The following is a 17,522-nucleotide window of genomic DNA, read 5'->3' as shown; positions in this document are numbered from 1 at the left end:
CCTAATGAAAGAGCAGTCTGAGGCTGTGTGTAAGTGCAGAGGAAGCAACTGCAGGGCTGGTGCAAGACAGGGGGGGGTGCTTGGCCCTCTGTAGCAAGTTTGTGAAGAAGGGCAGTTGGTGAAGGGAAGTGAATAGGTGTGGAGAGCAGCAGGCTCCAGGTCGGTGGGCGGTGTCAGTAGAAGAGGCCTGAAATGGCAGCTTTCGCTGCCTATGGCATACCACCCTAGCCTGAATGCGCCCAATCTGGGAAGTGTAAGGTCGGGGTGCTTCAAGTGAAACCCCTGTGGTGATTGATGCCAGAGTTCTGCCTGCTCTCTTTTTATCTCTGTCACAACACCATGCCAAGGCTTCTCACATAGAAACTGTTAATCACCTTATAGAGATTTCTCCCCTACCCCATTCCTCTCTCAGGAGAAGTCTAATCCCCCAAAACGGGCCTACTTTTCAGGTGAAGAGTTTGAAGTGCCAACTGGCCAGGACAATAATTAACTTGGCCCTGGAGGGTAGTTCTAAACCTCACAGTCATGAAGTCCGTCTCATGGAAATTCTTCCAATTTTTAAATTCAGAAATGAATCCTTATAGGGCAAAACAGATACTGAATATATCTTTGCAACTTAGAAAAAAAAAGGAAAATGTACTCTAATATTCACTGTATTTTGTGACAATTATAGTTTGTGCTAAGGCATCTTTTACCAAAAGTGTATAAACAGTTACATATTACAGTCAAAAAGAAAGGGGTCATTTATTTTTGGGGATTCTCGTTTAAATTATAATGTAGCCAGGCAATCACTGATTATTTTATTTGCAATGAAGAAAGCTTGGCGTGTCAAGTCATCTTTTTGAACATGGCTTTGCTCTTCAGGTGCATGGGTACTGCTCAGAGAATGAGAGGTACATTACACACAGGATTTATGCATCGGAGGATGAAACTATGAAACTCAAAAAGAGGCTGGTTCTGGAGCCATGAATTCTAAATGAAAAGAGCAAATCCTTGTTTGACACACTGGATCTGATTGTCAAGTATGGCTTTTTGCAGCATTTGTTATGAACAATAGGATGACTGTGACTAAGTGAGCAGAGCTCAGGAATGGCTGGTAAACAAGGAAATTGGGAACATAATCATTGGGTTTATTTGTAACAACATTGGCAGCCTTCTGCTGGATCAGGTTTGGTTGAATTACGTTTTTATAGTTGTCAAAAATGTCTTCATTTGCAGGCAGATTACAATTAATCCCTAATGTGTAGGTGATCTAATTAAAGAGGCAGATTCCGAATACTTCAGATGCTAAAACGGATGTAGTCCACTGTCGCTTAGAACTGGTGGTCATTAGATAGGAAGTGGGTCAATTGTGTGTGATAAAAAGCCTGGAAGGGATGGTCGTGCAGTCAAATTCTATAAAATCCCTAAAGAGCCTCAGATTGTAATTGTACACCACAAAGCACTCATAGTTGGAAGATTGACTGATAGGCACTTGGAGTATACAAGTGTGCTGCTGCCTAAAGGCTCAGTTTTCTGCAGGTTGAAGAGTAAGAAAGACATTGACCGTTTTGGGTATATTATGGGGCAATCTCTATAATCTCTATAATCTTTTGTAGTGTAATCTCTATAATCTTTTGTAGTGGAAAATTGAGTGGATCATTTTATCAGGTATGCCATCTCTGGTGGCATACCGGACAAAATTATCTTCTGTGTGAAGCAATTTAAGGTCCCCCAAAATGAACCTCAAAATAATGAATCAAGACATGACACATATGAAACTTTCATTTTCCTTCAGATCTGCCACAGCAGTGACATATACTGATTGTTGGAGTTTTGTGTTTGCTTTATCATACTATGTCATGTATGTTTAGCAGAGTTCTTTCCAACTGGAAAGTGTTTTGGGACCTACCCTCCTGTTTTAGCTGATGGTAGTTTCCTAGCCTGTGGCCTTCCTAAAATAGCTCCCCCTGGCTCTCAAGGCAGATTACTCTCCATGCTTGCATGACCTAGGCACCCAGGCCTCATTGCCATTTGCAGGGCTATTTATATTCTTGCTTCATTCAGTATGCTCTACTCAGAAAAACTCCCACACTGCGCTTGTGATTTTACGCACAGTTTTGTTAAATGCTTTATTAATTAAATAAGTTGATTCACTTGCAGTTTTTTCACAATGTGCAGATAATCTGGTGGTTGCAGTGAGGCATGCAAGAACACAAAGCATCAAGGGACAGGAATGTTACTACTCTTTCCTGTAACTTGCCTAATTGCTTTCATACTTTTCAACTATATGTTCGTTGTTGATTGTTGAAGATTTACAGCACATTGTCAGTAATTCCAGAATGTGAACAGCATTCTGCCACCTCCGCTGGACTCTTCAAAACACTATATTAAAACCTATTACGTAAATACAAGAGCCAGATACAGCTCCCTTTTTCAGATCCAGCTTGATCACTCTCCAACTTTCACTACTACTGCAATCAAACAAACCACCCCATTCAAGCCTATTACTTTCACAACTAGAAAACAAGGCCCTGATTTATACTTTTGCGCCGCATCACCGTCATTTTTTGATGCAAAAGCGGCGCAAACTTACAAAATACAATTGTGTTTTGTAAGTTTGCGGCGCTTTTGCGTCAAAAAATGAAGGTGATGTGGAGCAAAAAAAGTATAAATCAGGGCTTAAGTGCGGTTTGCACTGCTACTAAACGTTCTGAACTGCGCTTTCAGGTGCATCATTAACACACTGACCACATGTAGGGTCTTTTCTTCATCCCTCTAAACATGGGCTACTTCAGAACTCCCCACTGACCAGGATACAACCTCTCCTGCTCTGTGATTACCTAAGACTAATATCCACCCATTAGTCTCTCGTATTCGGCACAGTGCTAACCTGTCTACTCAGAAATCCCAAAGGACAAGCCTGCTGGCTACAGGTAGTGCTTCTTGCCTTAACACGCTAGCACAGCACAAGGCGTAATCATATGGTTTGCGCCATAAATAGATTTTAAGAATAAGGATTATGTAAACAGCAAACTCTGCCTAATAAAAAAGCCATTGGCTTTCCGTTCATAACTGCATTTCGTGGATTCATTTTGAGCATTCTGGGGAATAAGCATTGTGCGGTAATATTGTTAAAATATGTCCTTCAGCTTTAAGTTTTCTTGAAAACTTTGCAAAGTTAAAAAGCTTTGTAAATAGAATTTAATGAAGCAGTTAGTGGCAGAATTCTCACACAAAATCATGTCTGTCTAGTTTGCAAACCTGCACAAGTCAGCAGCAAAGATTAACCATTTAACAAACCTTTGAAGTGGACATTTAAATGTGACCTATCCCTAGTTATGTGTGGATCCATAGGCAGTGTAATTCAAAGGAAATGCACATTAGTAGTGCAAATTAACATGATTTAGGTAAAATGTCACCAAATCCTATTCCTTATTTTCTAATGAACTGGATTTCTTCATCGGTTTAATGCAACAGTCCAATGGAAATAAATAATCCGTACTTTCACCTTCTGCCTTCAGCTTGGGTGTGCATCGTGGTGTCTTAATCAGGTGGCATTCAAATCAAGCCTGAATACTACGCTCATTACACTTTTTGCGAAGTCTACCAAATATTGGAGGCTAACCAGTCACTCCTGATGGGTGACCATTCGGTCAGTTCCACAGTTACTTCAGTCAACATTGCTGTCAGAGGTTCGAGTGATTGATCGTATTGGCGCTTTGCAGGAAGTAGGCATTGCTAATCACAAAGATGTGTCAGCTCCCCTGACTGCAATACAAATGTCTTCCTTGGCTTCCCATGCCTATAGCAGATTGTGTTCCTTATTAAGAGAAACGGTTCAAGTTCAAACAGTCCAAATCAATCATGCAATGTCCTTCCATTCAAGACACTCTTGACAAAACCAGGCGCTGCTAATAGCTCTGCGGGCTCAGGTGAATTCATAAACCCAAGTGCATGTTCTTCTGAATTCAAATATAAAGCTACAGACTTCTTCATCGATATTTGTGTATTGCAGCAGGATGAGAGCCAAGTAGAAACCAAAGTGCCTCAAAAGCATTTGTCATAGTCAATTATTATAATTAAGTGCACATCCTCCTCTGCAGAAGAGCGTGCGGGTCAGAAATGCACTTGCATTTCCTGTATCTGTGGATGGGATCCCAAGCGACAAGCAACCCACAGACGTATTGTGCCAGTCACAACCAGTGCCAGACAGGTAGATCGACATTTGCACACTCATGTAGGTTACCACTCAGGGATGGACTTGGACAGAAAATAGGCCCGGGAACCAAGATAAAGTGACCCACATTGCCGAATCAGTTAGCTAAACAAGCATTTGCAATGCAGTAGGTCTGGCGTTTGCTAGAGTTATAGCTATTAGCACTGTAAATTCCTAACTGGACTTTTCTTGCCACATAAATTGAAAATGAAAAGTAAAACAGTTGACATAAGGGAGCCAATTCAAAGTGCCACAGCTGGCATGAGCATGAGCATTAAGGAGAAACACAAAAGGAAAAAGAAGTTCGCTCGCAGTCAAACGTATCGGCAAAAGTGCAATTGTCTATGTAACAGGGTTGCTGGCCAACACGGTAACAAAATTGCCTCAAGGATGGATAAACATTTACCAATGATAACAACAGGGAAGCCCATGAATGAGTGATAGTAATGGGCGTGCGGTGGGCACGGTAAAAGCCCAAAGATAGATTACAACAGGGCAGAGCGCTTGCACGCTCAACCTAAAAGGTGGTCTCCATGTTCAAATTGGGGCAGTTGTGAACTAGTAGAGACTCACTGCATAGATATTTCGCAGGATATGTGAGAATGTGTGCATTTTTACTTGCTGCAGGCAATGTTAGTGGTAATATCAGGTAAATTAACAGTAAAACCCTGCCAAACAGAACATAAAACAGGCCCACAAACAGCCAAAACACGGTACCACACACTGACCCATCAGCCCAGTCCTTCTGGCACTGCCAGATTTCCCTGTAAACCAGTCCGACACAGCACACACTGACAGAGAGACGGGGAAATGAATAACACAAACACAGGCAGAATGGCTTACAAGCATAGACAGATGGAAGAGACTGGCAGATCTTTCATGCTGTACCTCGTAAAGAAATAAATAAATGTATGCTAGATTGTAGGGGCGGCACAGTCACTGCACGTGACCCACAAAACCCTAGAACACACCTAGCAAGATGATTAGGCTCTAGATAGAAACAGAATTGCATTATGAAAAAAGAAATATAAAAATGTACGTAACACAACAAACAACACGAACCTTTCCCTTCAAAGATGGATGATAAAAGTGAATCTCGATAAATGTTTCCTCAGTACGATGTGAACATTTAAGGCTCTGCAGATTCAGACACAGAGGGGGTTATTCTAACTTTGGAGGAGTGTTAATCCGTCCCAAAAGTGACGGTAAAGTGACGGATATACCACCAGCCGTATTACGAGTTCCATAGGATATAATGGACTCGTAATACGGCTGGTGGTAAAACCGTCACTTTTCCGTCACTTTTTGGGACGGATTAACACCTCCTCCAAAGTTAGAATAACCCCCAGAGTGTGATCTGACTCACTCAATGAAGCATAAGTGTTCAAAATACATTAATTAAAATGCTTTAGCTTCAAAGCTGCATTTATTGGCAAACATAAAGATGCCCTGGGAACTGATGGAAGCAGATGAAAACTATGTATCAAAATCAGACGTGTTTAGAAGGCGGTTATATAAATGTAAAGAATTGCATAAAGTTATACTTTATTCGAGTAATTATAATAAAAGAAAAATCGAAGTAACTGACATGTTGTTGTGCATTCTGTGAATGTCATTTGATTTACAAGACCAGCTTCACCTGAACAAGTTGAAACGTGTTTGGAAATTCTATTTGGGCACATTTGCTGATTTGTATATTGCATAGCGCTGTGGTTGTTGAATAAAGCCCATAATGACGTTTCTGAACAATGACCAATATACCATAAAAAGACACGAATCCCCGACATAACCCTATCAACACAGAACGTTTACTGGATGTGGTGTAATTAGCTCTCACACATCATGTGCTGGAAGTGGCAGTGCTACCAAAGTATTTGACTGAAAAATAGATGGTTGATCCTTTGAAGAAACTAATCAACTATACCATGGTTGAAATTTCTATTCTGTTTACACTTCTGAGTAGAACTTACAATCAAACATGCTAGGTGATTCTTTCATTTAGCACTCCTCCTTATTCTAGACTTAGATCCTAATTGGGGTTGTTGACCTTTAAACTAAAAATCATACGACCTGGAACGCCTCAAGAAAGGCTTCTTAGAGGGGAGTATTCCATAATATCACTGATGCATGAGGATTAAATGAGCTCTCAAACAATTGCCTCTCCATTGCACACGTTTTGCAACTGTAGTAAGGGATGTACAAAATGTAAATGAGACCCACATTTGGAAAGAACGAACAGCAAACAATGCTACGAAAGAAACATTTTTGCAGAATTATGTTTTTTTCCAGTTTGTGACAAAAGCTGATTTTATTAACGATGACACACACATAAAAAGCTCTGTACTTGAATTCAAAAGCAAAAGGATGAGTTCAACGCTCTAGAAGCAGAAGGAAGCTAGCCTTGATGCCGCTCGAAATAAGAGAACGATTTTATGCCACAAAACAGCAAACAGAAAAAACCGACACACAAAGAAGAAACAAACAGAAGACATCTGTTCTACAAAGCATGGACATATGCTGAGGTGCATCGAGTCTTAAAACCAATGTGGGCGAAGTTAGGGTTGTACCTGTTTTTAGGCTCTGCAGTTGGAGATGAAACATCCGTATCCGGATCCAAAACACTGTCAATTTCCTTCTGTTTCTTCTCATACATCTTTCGTTTTCTTTCTGTCAAGGACTTGCTGCCGTCAATGGGAGGGAAGTCGTAGTACCCCTTCTTCTTGGCTTTCAGCCGGAGCTTGTTGCGATAGTGTTCAATGTCGGACTTCTGTTTCAAGGCTTTGTTGACCTATCCGGATAGAAATAGGTTCAGCTGAGCAGATTTTGTATCAAAAGGCACGCAAGGAACGAACTAATAGAACAATTCCCTGGCTGGGTCGCCAAGCGTGCTGCGTCCATGAGAGCCTATTTTCAGATTTTGTTAGCTGGTTTCAGTGCAATTAAAGGAAGCTCCCTGCGCGCTCGCCATCAGATGGCTGAATATGATGTTCTTTCTAAGAGGCATGTGCAGAAACGCACGCCCACTAAACAGGGACGGGCTCATCTGTCCCGGTAAACCAGGCCAACATTTATCATAACTGCAGAGGAAACGTGAAACAGGAGAGCCCGACACACTGAAACATGTTTTACTCTGTCACTGAAGTGTTTGTGAGACAGGGTACACATTTGTTCTGGGATTTTGCTCCAGTACCCTATGGGTAACAGTGAAGTTGCCACCACTTTACATTAAACATGAACGTATTGTAGCTGATCAGCCTCGCTCTAGTATTAAGATAGGGGTTTATATATGATTAATTTCCGATGAACTTAGTAAAATAAGGTATGCAACAATGCTTAGTACTGACTACAATTACAGGTCAATCAGTGGATCTTTAAGCCATGTAATTTTTTCTCAATACAAAAAATGAGTCCCTTCATTTCCCGTTCTATGAACCACTCTGCTACATTATGACTGTAACTTATGAACTGCACAGTAACAAAAGTATCTCTGTGACAAAAGCAGTAACCCACTGAGCTATGCACATAAAATACTGTTCTATGATCTGCACAGTACACGTACTTTGCAGCAGGCATGTTAACCCTTTGTCTGGGTCAGCTTTAGTGCTGGTGGCACCCTGTGTGACCTTTTTTGGTGCCCCCACCCTATGACCACCTCCTCGGATTCCCTCTACTACCACCCATCAAATGTGCCCCTCATCTCTCCATAGCCTCTCTTTCACAAGCCGGCTCTACTAATACACTCAACTATCCACATAAAATATAGATCTGTTCTTTGCAGCAGGCATATTAACCCTCTATGCTACTTTATGGAGAGTCAAATCTGCCACTAGACAAAGTTTACATCTTTCTCTCTAGCAAGAACATTAATCACATTAATCACAAGAGGTATCTTGAGATTTTAATTGCATCCTGAAGGCCGTGCAAGAAACGTTTTAGGAGGTGCTTTTAAATTGCAAGTTTCTAAGTTATTGCTAAACACAGCCCCCCCCCTGAGGTCAGTGCCCCCCAATCCAGGTCAGCACCCGTTGCGGCTGCTTTGCTCCGGTTCTGCCCTTTGTGCTACCAGTCACGGTTTCGCTGAGATTCCTGTGGGTGGGGCAGCATGCTGGGTGGGGGGATATTAATACATTTACATTTCATAAAATACATTTTTTTTAAAACTTACCTCCTCCATTGCCACGCCGCTCCTCTCTCCCACATCGTCGCTGCACACAGGCACAGGCTCCCAGCCTGCCCTGCGGCCAATCCTGATGCTGCTCAAAGCAGCGTTTGGATTGGCTTGGATCGCCCAGCCAGGGCACTTCCTGGCAGATTGGGAGCCTGTGCAGGCTCTCTGGAGAGAGCCCTGTGCGCATGTGTGTTTGGCCAGCACGAGACGGCCAGCCAAACACACATGCGCTCTGAGGGGAGTGCACTGCTCGCCACCCCCAATGCCCCACCCCTTTTATTATCCCTTTCTTGTGAAAGGATTTGCTACCTTAGATGAGTCAAAATTTCCACTAGACAAAACTTTGATCCTGCCTTCGAAGTTGAGAATGACATTGTTTCCCAAAGCTTGTTCCAGAATCTTTAGTGAGTTCTAAGCTCCTCCCAGGCAGGCAAGGGCGTTTTGCATGTATATATGTAACAGGTTTACATTGTACATACGTCAGTATATTGCAACAGTGTAATCACACTTTCATTCTTGTTTGCCTCCTCGGCAAAAATACTTTTTCAATGTAGAACTATATTTGTTTCACTCTCAGATTTTTTGGGTCCGGTCCCAATCTAGATCCAGATTTACTCCTGCCCTTAACAAGAGTATTACTCCATTTGTATCCAGGAAATGAATGTGACTTGCTAGTTTGTGGATGTTCACCTACTTTCTGTTGCAAAATGAGTAAAATACTTTGCCGGTGTAAATTCATATTTTGTGACTAGAAATGTGAAGTCACATTCATAAATGAAGCCATTTGCACACCTAACTTACATGCAGGGGCGGCTCCTCCATTAGGGTAGAGGAGCGTCGATTCCCTTCCCCCACCACCAGCAACGGCTGCAAACCTTTAACAACCAAAGTTAAAGGGGCGGGCCATAGGGTATGAAGATGATGAGGGGAGTGCACTTTGCACTCCCCTCAGTGCGCATGTGTGTTTGGCCAGCTGTCTCGGGCCAGCCAAACACACATGTGCACAGGGCTCTCTCCAGCCCAGCAACACAGTTGCCAGGCTGGAGAGAGCCTGCACAGGCTCCCAGTCTGCCTGGGAGCGCCCTGGCTGGGTGCTCCCAGCCAATCCTAGTGCTGCTCTGAGCAGTGTCATGCTTGTCGCAGGGCTGGCTGGGAGCCTGTGACTGCCTGGAGCGACAAGGGAGAGAGGAGCGGAGCAGGTAAGTTATATTTTTTATATATATTTTTAAAATGTTATTATTATCCCCCTTACTCCCTCCGCCACGCGCCACGCCGCCCCTCCCGTTTTATTCCCCACGAGCCGCGACTGGTTACATGTAGGTGTGTAAATGTTTTTTTGAATCATGGTCCACATATTTGCTCTGTTCCGTACTGAAACACGTGTTTAAAGTTCAAACCTATAATGTCCACAGTTCACACATGTGCAGATATGTCATGCTGCATCTTTTGTAATTTTAACAGGGTGCTGCGTGCCTTCAATAGAATGCTTCACCTCACTAAGGTAGATAACAACCAGTGTATGGGAGTCTGTGAGATTGTGACACTTTCATGTTCTGCACTTCATGAATTTGAAAAAATACAGAGAAATTCCTGGTAAAGTAAATTTGGTGGACAAAAACATAGCTAAAGCTCACACTAGCAGAACAATATTCTACCCAAAAAAATGTTCACTGGAAAATTATTTTACAAAAAGTTGTTTTTGCATACATTTCTTCCCAGAGGTGAAGTTTTGTAAAGTTCTCAACGCTGACATTTTTTCAAGTTGTTCAATATGCTTTTCTTGCTAAATCTTACGGGTGAAAATGACATTATGCACATCCCTAGATGAAACCTAGATGTCACACTTTGAAGTAAAATAAAATTCATTTGAACATGCCCTCGAGAGGTTATTTACTCACATGTAAATTACATCATGCTTTTGTCATTTTCCATGTGAATACATCTTGTTGCAAGTGGAAATGTATCTGTTTGTGAATCACAAAGTGTTGTCCGCACTCCTCAATGAAGTAATGAGAGCATGTAACTGTCATGCAGTTGCATAACTATATAGTGAATCAGGCACTGATCACTCACACCGACTGGGTCATTCTGCACCTTAAAAGGTTAATGGTATGGTTCTCATCACCCAATTAACCCGCCTCCCTTCAAGATGAGCGTGAAGTGTACTCTACCACCTCAAAGGCACCAAAGTAAAGCAAGCAAAGTAGTGATGATCACTTCTTCAGCTACAACAGAGTTCCTGAACTAGCTCTTGCACAAGATCACAATTTTCAACACCGTGATTTCACCATAAGATATAGCAAAGCTGTCCCTCACATGGTCAGTCACTGAAATGTGCCGCGGCTGCATTTCTTGAGGTTCAGTTTACACCATCTGAGGAGTTCAGTTCACAGCAAGAATATGTGAGAAGTCTAGGGTAGTGCTTTAAAGCAAGAACTACCCCAGCCTGATTTCTGAAGGAATATCTCCTGTGATAGGATAAGGTGGGCTGTGCCCCCTGCTTCTTTACCTTGCGTACTCTAAGTCTTAACTGACTCAACTTTCATTCAAATCAGCCTCAACATTCTACTGGAGTCACATGATCTTTTCAGACCGAACACTAAAGGCCTGAATTAGAGGTTGGCAGATGGTTAACTCCATCATGAGAGGGATGGATATCCAGTCTGACTTATTTCAAGTGTTTTATGTCCAACGACACTTGTAATATGGCCGACGGAATATCATCACAGTTGTGACAAAGAAACACACTGACCAAACACTAAATCAGGCACTTAGACCTGTAGCCATGGCCCGCCAACATGGGTGAAAGGGCCACGCTGCCTCACCTTTTCCCAGAGAGGAAGAGGTCCCATCAGGCTGAGCAAAGGTCAGCCTGACATTCTTCTTGTTCAGGTCAGGCAGGCAGGAGCAAGACATGCGCTACAAAACTGCAGGCGCCTGGCTGCCTAAGCTGGACTTTGCCAGGCTCAGGACTTCACAGGCCTGTAGGCGTGTCCTCCTTAGCCTGCCAAAATTGCCTTGAGGCCCTCCCCCTTGTGACAAGGGGGAGAGTAACCAATGCCTCGTTTGTGGGCACTTCAGTTGTAAGCCCCAAAGTCCGCAGGGACGAGTATCAATCAGTGATACCTCATCACAGAGTGGGGTGTGTTTAGCAACTTTCAATTAACTCATCCCACTCTGTAACAAGTGAGGGAGTGCTGCCCTCCTTCATTCATTGAATGAGGGAAGGCAGCAGTCCCATCCCTCCTATAATCTCCAAAGCTTTCCTCTTGCAGAGCTGCAGGATCAGTAAGTTTTATGTTATTGAATATTTAGTGCATTTGTTTGTGTATGTATAAAAGTATGAATTTGTTGTGAGTGAGTGCTATGAATGTGTGTGTGTTTGTGAATGCATGGATGTGTGCATGTGGCCCATACCTAAATATAATCTGTCAATGACCATAACTCATTGTGCTATATTACTCATCAGGGCATTTCTAGATCATACAACAGCAATAAATGGAAAACAGTCTGAGATGCACATCTCCTTTAAATGAATCAGAACATGTCACCTTCACACCACACAAAGCCTACAAATGATGTTTTAGACTTCTGAGCTATCGACTGCTGTAACTGTCAGTTTTTTGCATAAGGTGAAGAAGCTGGCATTAGTGCAGTGATGCAATTGTATAAATAGAAATTACATGCAAATTGACAGTGCACAGTACTCAAAGCATCCCAAACCTTTGCTACACTTGGGATTATACATCATTGGGATTAGACATCCTCTGATAGGAAGAAAGTATTCCAGAGGTCTTGGTGGCGGTGCATGGTCTGAGTCAGCTAAATAACGTTTCCAATGCACCTTGCTCGCCAGGAGACATCTCTTGCATTTGCAGTGTGTCCCAAGCAACTGATCTTGAAACTGTTAGAGGCCAGAGTGAACAACAGACCTAGAATGTGTACCACGGAAATATTGCTCACTCCACAGAATTTGTGGTTGCACTGCATTAATGGTGCAAATGCTAACATCTCTAATGTTATGTAATGGACTAACAGCTGGTGAAAATTAATCATTATTTAGACAGCAAACATTAGAAACAATCTTTCTAAATGGAAAAAGGAAGCTTACCTCTCCATTTATAACTGCAGATTCTTGGCTCCTGTCTGATGCTGGTTGGGAAGGAGGCACCCCCACTGATTTGATAGAAATCAACTGCACAGATCCAGAGGAGGTGTCAAATGGATCAGGAGGCATTTGTGAGCTGTTTTCATAGAGCACACACCCATCGTCCTCATCACTCAAAGGAGCTACAACATATTAATCAGCATGCATAGTTATTACGATGAAAATCCTTACACGGTGTCATGGGTTTTGGAAAAGAATGTTATGGCACCTATATACTTCCAGTCGTACATATAGTAACATGCAATGCCCTGCAGTTTGTACAGGTGCAGCACATTCTTGCCCAACTCGTTTCAAGAAAATCCTTGAATATGAGTGTTATCAATGGTGGTAAGTCTAGCAGTTGCGCCATCATCAAAAGTTACTCTCAGTGTGCAGATTATGCAACACCGTAGTTCACCTCACAATGATGGGACTACGGACCACACTTACAGCAGAAGACATGTTTGCTTATCTTATAAACACGGACTTCACAAATACCCAGGAAAAGTGTAGCACAACAGCCTCCATTTTAAAAAGTGGAATACAAAAGCTGACGTGACTAAGCACTTATATGTTGACAAATGATAAGTGAATCTAATCACAGAAAGCACACTGCTACTAATATGTTTAAATAACGGTCAACTAAATGTTCATGAATTGTATTCGTAAATAACAAAACACTCCAATAAAACAAAACAATTTAGGAAGTATATCTGTAAGATCTAAAGTTAAGGAAATGAGACAGCCACAATATTATACTGCTGCAATTCACGCATGAATCCAGACACACCAAGTGCTAGGCCATATCTGTCTGTGCTTAGTTAACATGATCTCAATCTGACAGGCAAAAGGAACCACAAAGGAACATAATTTTAGCAGCAGCAAGATGAGATGAGCAGGCTGCACAATGAAATAAGGCACAAAATTAGATTTGTGTTGTAAAAGAATATTAAAAAATACGGTATATAACAACAATTGCTTAGAGCAGTGACAAAAAAAATAAAAGCTGTGCATGTAACACACTCTGAAACATTTATATGGATTGACTTGATTAACGTCCTCTATATATCAAGACTATGGATGTGAAATTACCAACGTTGAAAAGGGCGAGTCAGCAGATGTACAGCACAGCTGTACCTAATTATTCACAGCGTTTCACCTGCAAAGTGGACATCTGAGATAGTGGTCCATTTCATCTGACAAGGAGGCAAACAAAGGTCTGAAAGAGTGGTTTGTTTAGCCTGCAATGTTTTGGGCCTTATTTAGAGTTTGGAAGACGGATACTCTGCCAAAACGTTATGGATATACTGTCCACTTGCTTTAAGTGCCGTAGGCTTCAATGCACGTGTAATACAGCATAGGCGATATCCGCCACATTTGTGATGGAACATCGCGTCCGCCAATCTCAAAATAATGCTTTTTGTCAATTGGTATTTCGCATGTAATAGTCACCTCCAGTTGAAACCTAAAATGGGGGTAGTTTCTTTCTCTTTGACTTGCTGAAGTATTGCACAGTTTTGGAAGAGAGCAGTCTAAGAACAGCAGCCAGTAGACAATCCAAAGAATAATTGTAGGCTAAATTTGGAAAAAGGACAGTCAAGAGGATGAAAAAAAATACTGATATGCTGTTTAGAAAATCCTAATAAATATTATTCGTATGAAACGTTATGCCTGGACGAAAAGAAACAAGTTTGAAAAACAAATACTTTTCCCCACAGATATGGATATAAATGATTATTTGTGAACTAAAATAATCACCTCTTCCATTCATGTTTATCTGAGAGGGAATTTCTAATCTCTTGGGTTAAATGCAGCGCTCTTGTGAAAGGTGAAGGTGTTACAATTCTAATTCTTCAGGCATTACACTCAGAGATGGCATGTGCGGGCTCAGGATGTGGTACTCTGTCCCTTGCTTAAAAACCAACCTTTTAATGTATTAACGACTTACTTGGTGCAGTAGAAACATCTAGATGTGCTCCAAACTACACATTTAGCATGTTCAAATTGGTGCATGGAGTCGGGGAGCGAGGTGTTGCTGGATCCGATGCGGCATCAATTATGGTGCTATGGGGCACAGGAGCCACGAAGAGGCGTCGGGTCCTTACTGCAGAGCGGTGGAGGTGAGACAGCATCGGTTGCGAGGTGTCAGTCCCTTGGTTCCGGCAGTTACTAAGTCTGTTGAAGTCACAATGCTGCAAGGGGACCTCACAGGGTTGCATTGAGGTCACAGGGCTACAGGCGCTGCGATGGCATCAGGTGTCACGGATGTCGGACTTACGACCCTCCAATCTCAGCGAGGTTGTGCGGGATCAGTGGTTGCGGTATAGCGAGGGCTGCAGAGTCGTTGGGGTAGTCGCACTTCTGCGAGGTCCACGACTTCGGGACAAGCATCGGCATGGTTTCCGTGCAGCAGCATCCTTTGCAAAGTCGCACGGCATCCTCCGGTGTCATTAGACAGGTTTTCTCCAGGAATTCACTTCCAGGGGCCCAGGAACTGGACTAGCACCCTTTGGCAAGCTGGAGTCCACAGCATGTAGGCTCAAAACTGGATGGTGAAGCCTCTGCTGTCCCTGAGGCTTCCAAACAGGAGGCAAGCTCTACTCTAAGCCCTTGGAGCTACCTCTCAAGCGGTAATGCACAACAAAGTCCAGTCTCTACCCCCTTGCACAGGCAGAAGCAGCAACTGCAGGATAGCCCAACAAAGCACAGTCACAGGCCAGGTGGCACTTCTCCTCGGCCCTTCAGCTCTTCACCAGGCAGAGGTTCCCCTTGAATCCTTGAAGTTATCTAATTTTCAGGGGTTTTGGGTCCAATACTTACACCCCTTTCTCCCTTTGAATTTGGCAAACTTCAAGGGGGAGTCTCTCTTGTTTGCAAGATCCTGCCTTGACCAGGCCAGGCCCCAGACACACACCAGGGGGTTGGAGACTGCATTGTGAGAGAGCAGACACAGCCCATTCGGGTGTAAGTAAGCACTCCTCCCTCCACACTAGCACAGATGGCCCATCAGGATATGTTGGCTACACCCCAGCTCTCTTTGGCTCACTGTCTAGGGGTGATTCACAACAGCCCAACTGTCAATCAGACCCAGACAGGGAAACCACAAACAGGCACAGTCACAGAATGGTTTAAGCAAAAAAATGCCTACTTTCTAAAAGTTGCATTTGCAAACTAACAATCTAAAAACCAACTTCACTAAAAGATGTATTTTTAAATTGTGAGCTCAGAGACCCCAAACTCCAGATTTCTATCTGCTCTCAAAGGGAATCTGAACTTTAATAATATTTAAAGGCAGCCCCCATGTTAACCTATGAGAGAGATAGGCCTTGCACAGTGAAAACTGAGTTTGGTAGTATTTCAGTGTAAGGACATGTAAAACACATCAGTACATGTCCTACCTTTAACATACTCTGCACCCTGCCCATGGGGCTACCAAGGGCCTACCTTATGGGTGCATTACATGTATAAAAAGGTACGGTCTAGGGCTGGTAAGTAGGTACACTTGCCAGGTCGAATTGGCAGGTTCAACTGCACACACAGACACTGCAGTGACAGGTCTGAGCCATGTTTACAGGGCTACTAATGTGGGTGGCACAACCAGTGCTGCAGGCCCACTAGTAGCATTTGATCTTTTTTTTTTTTTTTTAATAAAAATGTTTTATTGTTTTTGTTGAAGAAGGAAGAGGATGAAAAGGAGGCAGAAAAACATTGCACTGGTAAGGTCTGTTTCTGCCAGCTTAGCGTCATACTTACAATGACAATATTTTTTAACCATATGACAGATCCACAACATTGCTTTACAGTACGAAGACACACATGCATGTTCTGTTCACGGGAGAAGACCCAGACATTTCCCCCACACCTTCTTGTGTTTATGGAGTCAGCCTCTCACCTCATAAACAGACCTTTCTTGGTTTGCACACCAGTCCACTCCGCTCCTCCATTTCTGGAGGGACGGCCCATTGTGAGAGTTCCAGGCAGCTGCAATGTCTCTCTTGGCCACCAGCATGGCCTTACCAACAACTGCGTGGTCAGCTCTTGTGCCTTTCAACTCCTCCATCATGCCCAGAAGAACTAATTTTGGGAACAGCTGTGGCTCCCTTCCCAGCACAGCGTTCAATTCGCAATTTATCTTACCCCAGTATACCTGTATTAGCGGACATGTCCAGACCATCTGAAATAAGTCTGCCGAGTCCCTTGCACACCGTGGACATTGAGCAGAGGGGCAAAGCCCCACCCAATATAGTCTGTCAGGAGATAGGTAAGCCCGTACAAAAAGTATAGCTGCACCACACGGACACCACCAATGTTCTGGGCACCATTAGCACTTCCACCTAGTTAGTCTCCTCAATGGATCCCAGCCAGCCCTCCCATTTGTTCCTGATTTGGTTTAGGTTGCCTGGAGCATTGTTAATTAACATTTTGTAGATTTGGGATGCTCCTTTCTTCCCTAGGTCACCCATTAGTAGCTTAGCCTCTAGTGGACTGTATTCCGGTACCGAGTCTGAGCAGGACAAGTGCTTTCCTGGGGCATGCAGGAGTTGGAGATAGTTGAATTGTGTGCGGGACAGTTGAAAGTCAGATTGCAAATCGTGAAAGGATCACATTGCGATCCCCCTCCATACGTCCCCTGGGTGTGAAATGCCCACGAGGTCCCATTTCATAAACCCTACCAGCGCAGCCGACTCGCTCAGCCACCTGCCGTGCCACAGCAGAGTCTTTTGGGTGATGACATTGTTCCATCGGGTATGTCGTAGTGCCGCTCATCGAGCAAGGAAGACTGCTCTAGTCTCTGGATCCATGTCTCTGGGAAGTTATGAGCAATAAAGAAGATCTAGAATACGTGGAAATCCCAGTGAGTTTAACTCTAACTGATAGGCCGGGTCTGCCCAACCCCCATTAACCAGTTGTGCACCACCAGGAGTTGTGTCGCCAAGTAGTACAGGTATGGGTTAGCCATACCCATCCCCCATCATAAAACCCCCTCTGGCAGTGTTGTAGTGCTTTCC

The 17,522-nt window shown here is 43.2% G+C and overlaps 1 protein-coding gene across 9 annotated transcripts in view; it reads right to left on the bottom strand.

The window, feature by feature from the left end:
• KIAA1549L (KIAA1549 like) overlaps window positions 1–17,522 on the bottom strand; it is a 526,680-nt gene that overhangs the window by 119,393 nt on the left and 389,765 nt on the right. For all 9 annotated transcript variants that reach the window (XM_069223533.1, XM_069223534.1, XM_069223535.1 and 6 more), the window contains 2 exons: window positions 12,478–12,656; window positions 6,766–6,986 (listed from right to left, as the gene is read on the bottom strand). In XM_069223533.1, coding sequence (XP_069079634.1) covers window positions 6,766–6,986; window positions 12,478–12,656 — 400 coding nt within the window. The remainder of the gene's footprint in view (window positions 1–6,765; window positions 6,987–12,477; window positions 12,657–17,522) is intronic.

This window comes from Pleurodeles waltl, chromosome 3_1 (genome assembly GCF_031143425.1).
Source record: "Pleurodeles waltl isolate 20211129_DDA chromosome 3_1, aPleWal1.hap1.20221129, whole genome shotgun sequence".
Lineage (NCBI taxonomy): Eukaryota > Metazoa > Chordata > Amphibia > Caudata > Salamandridae > Pleurodeles > Pleurodeles waltl.
The sequence above is the reverse complement of the archived record's forward strand: the minus strand, read 5'-3'. Positions and strand labels throughout refer to the sequence as shown.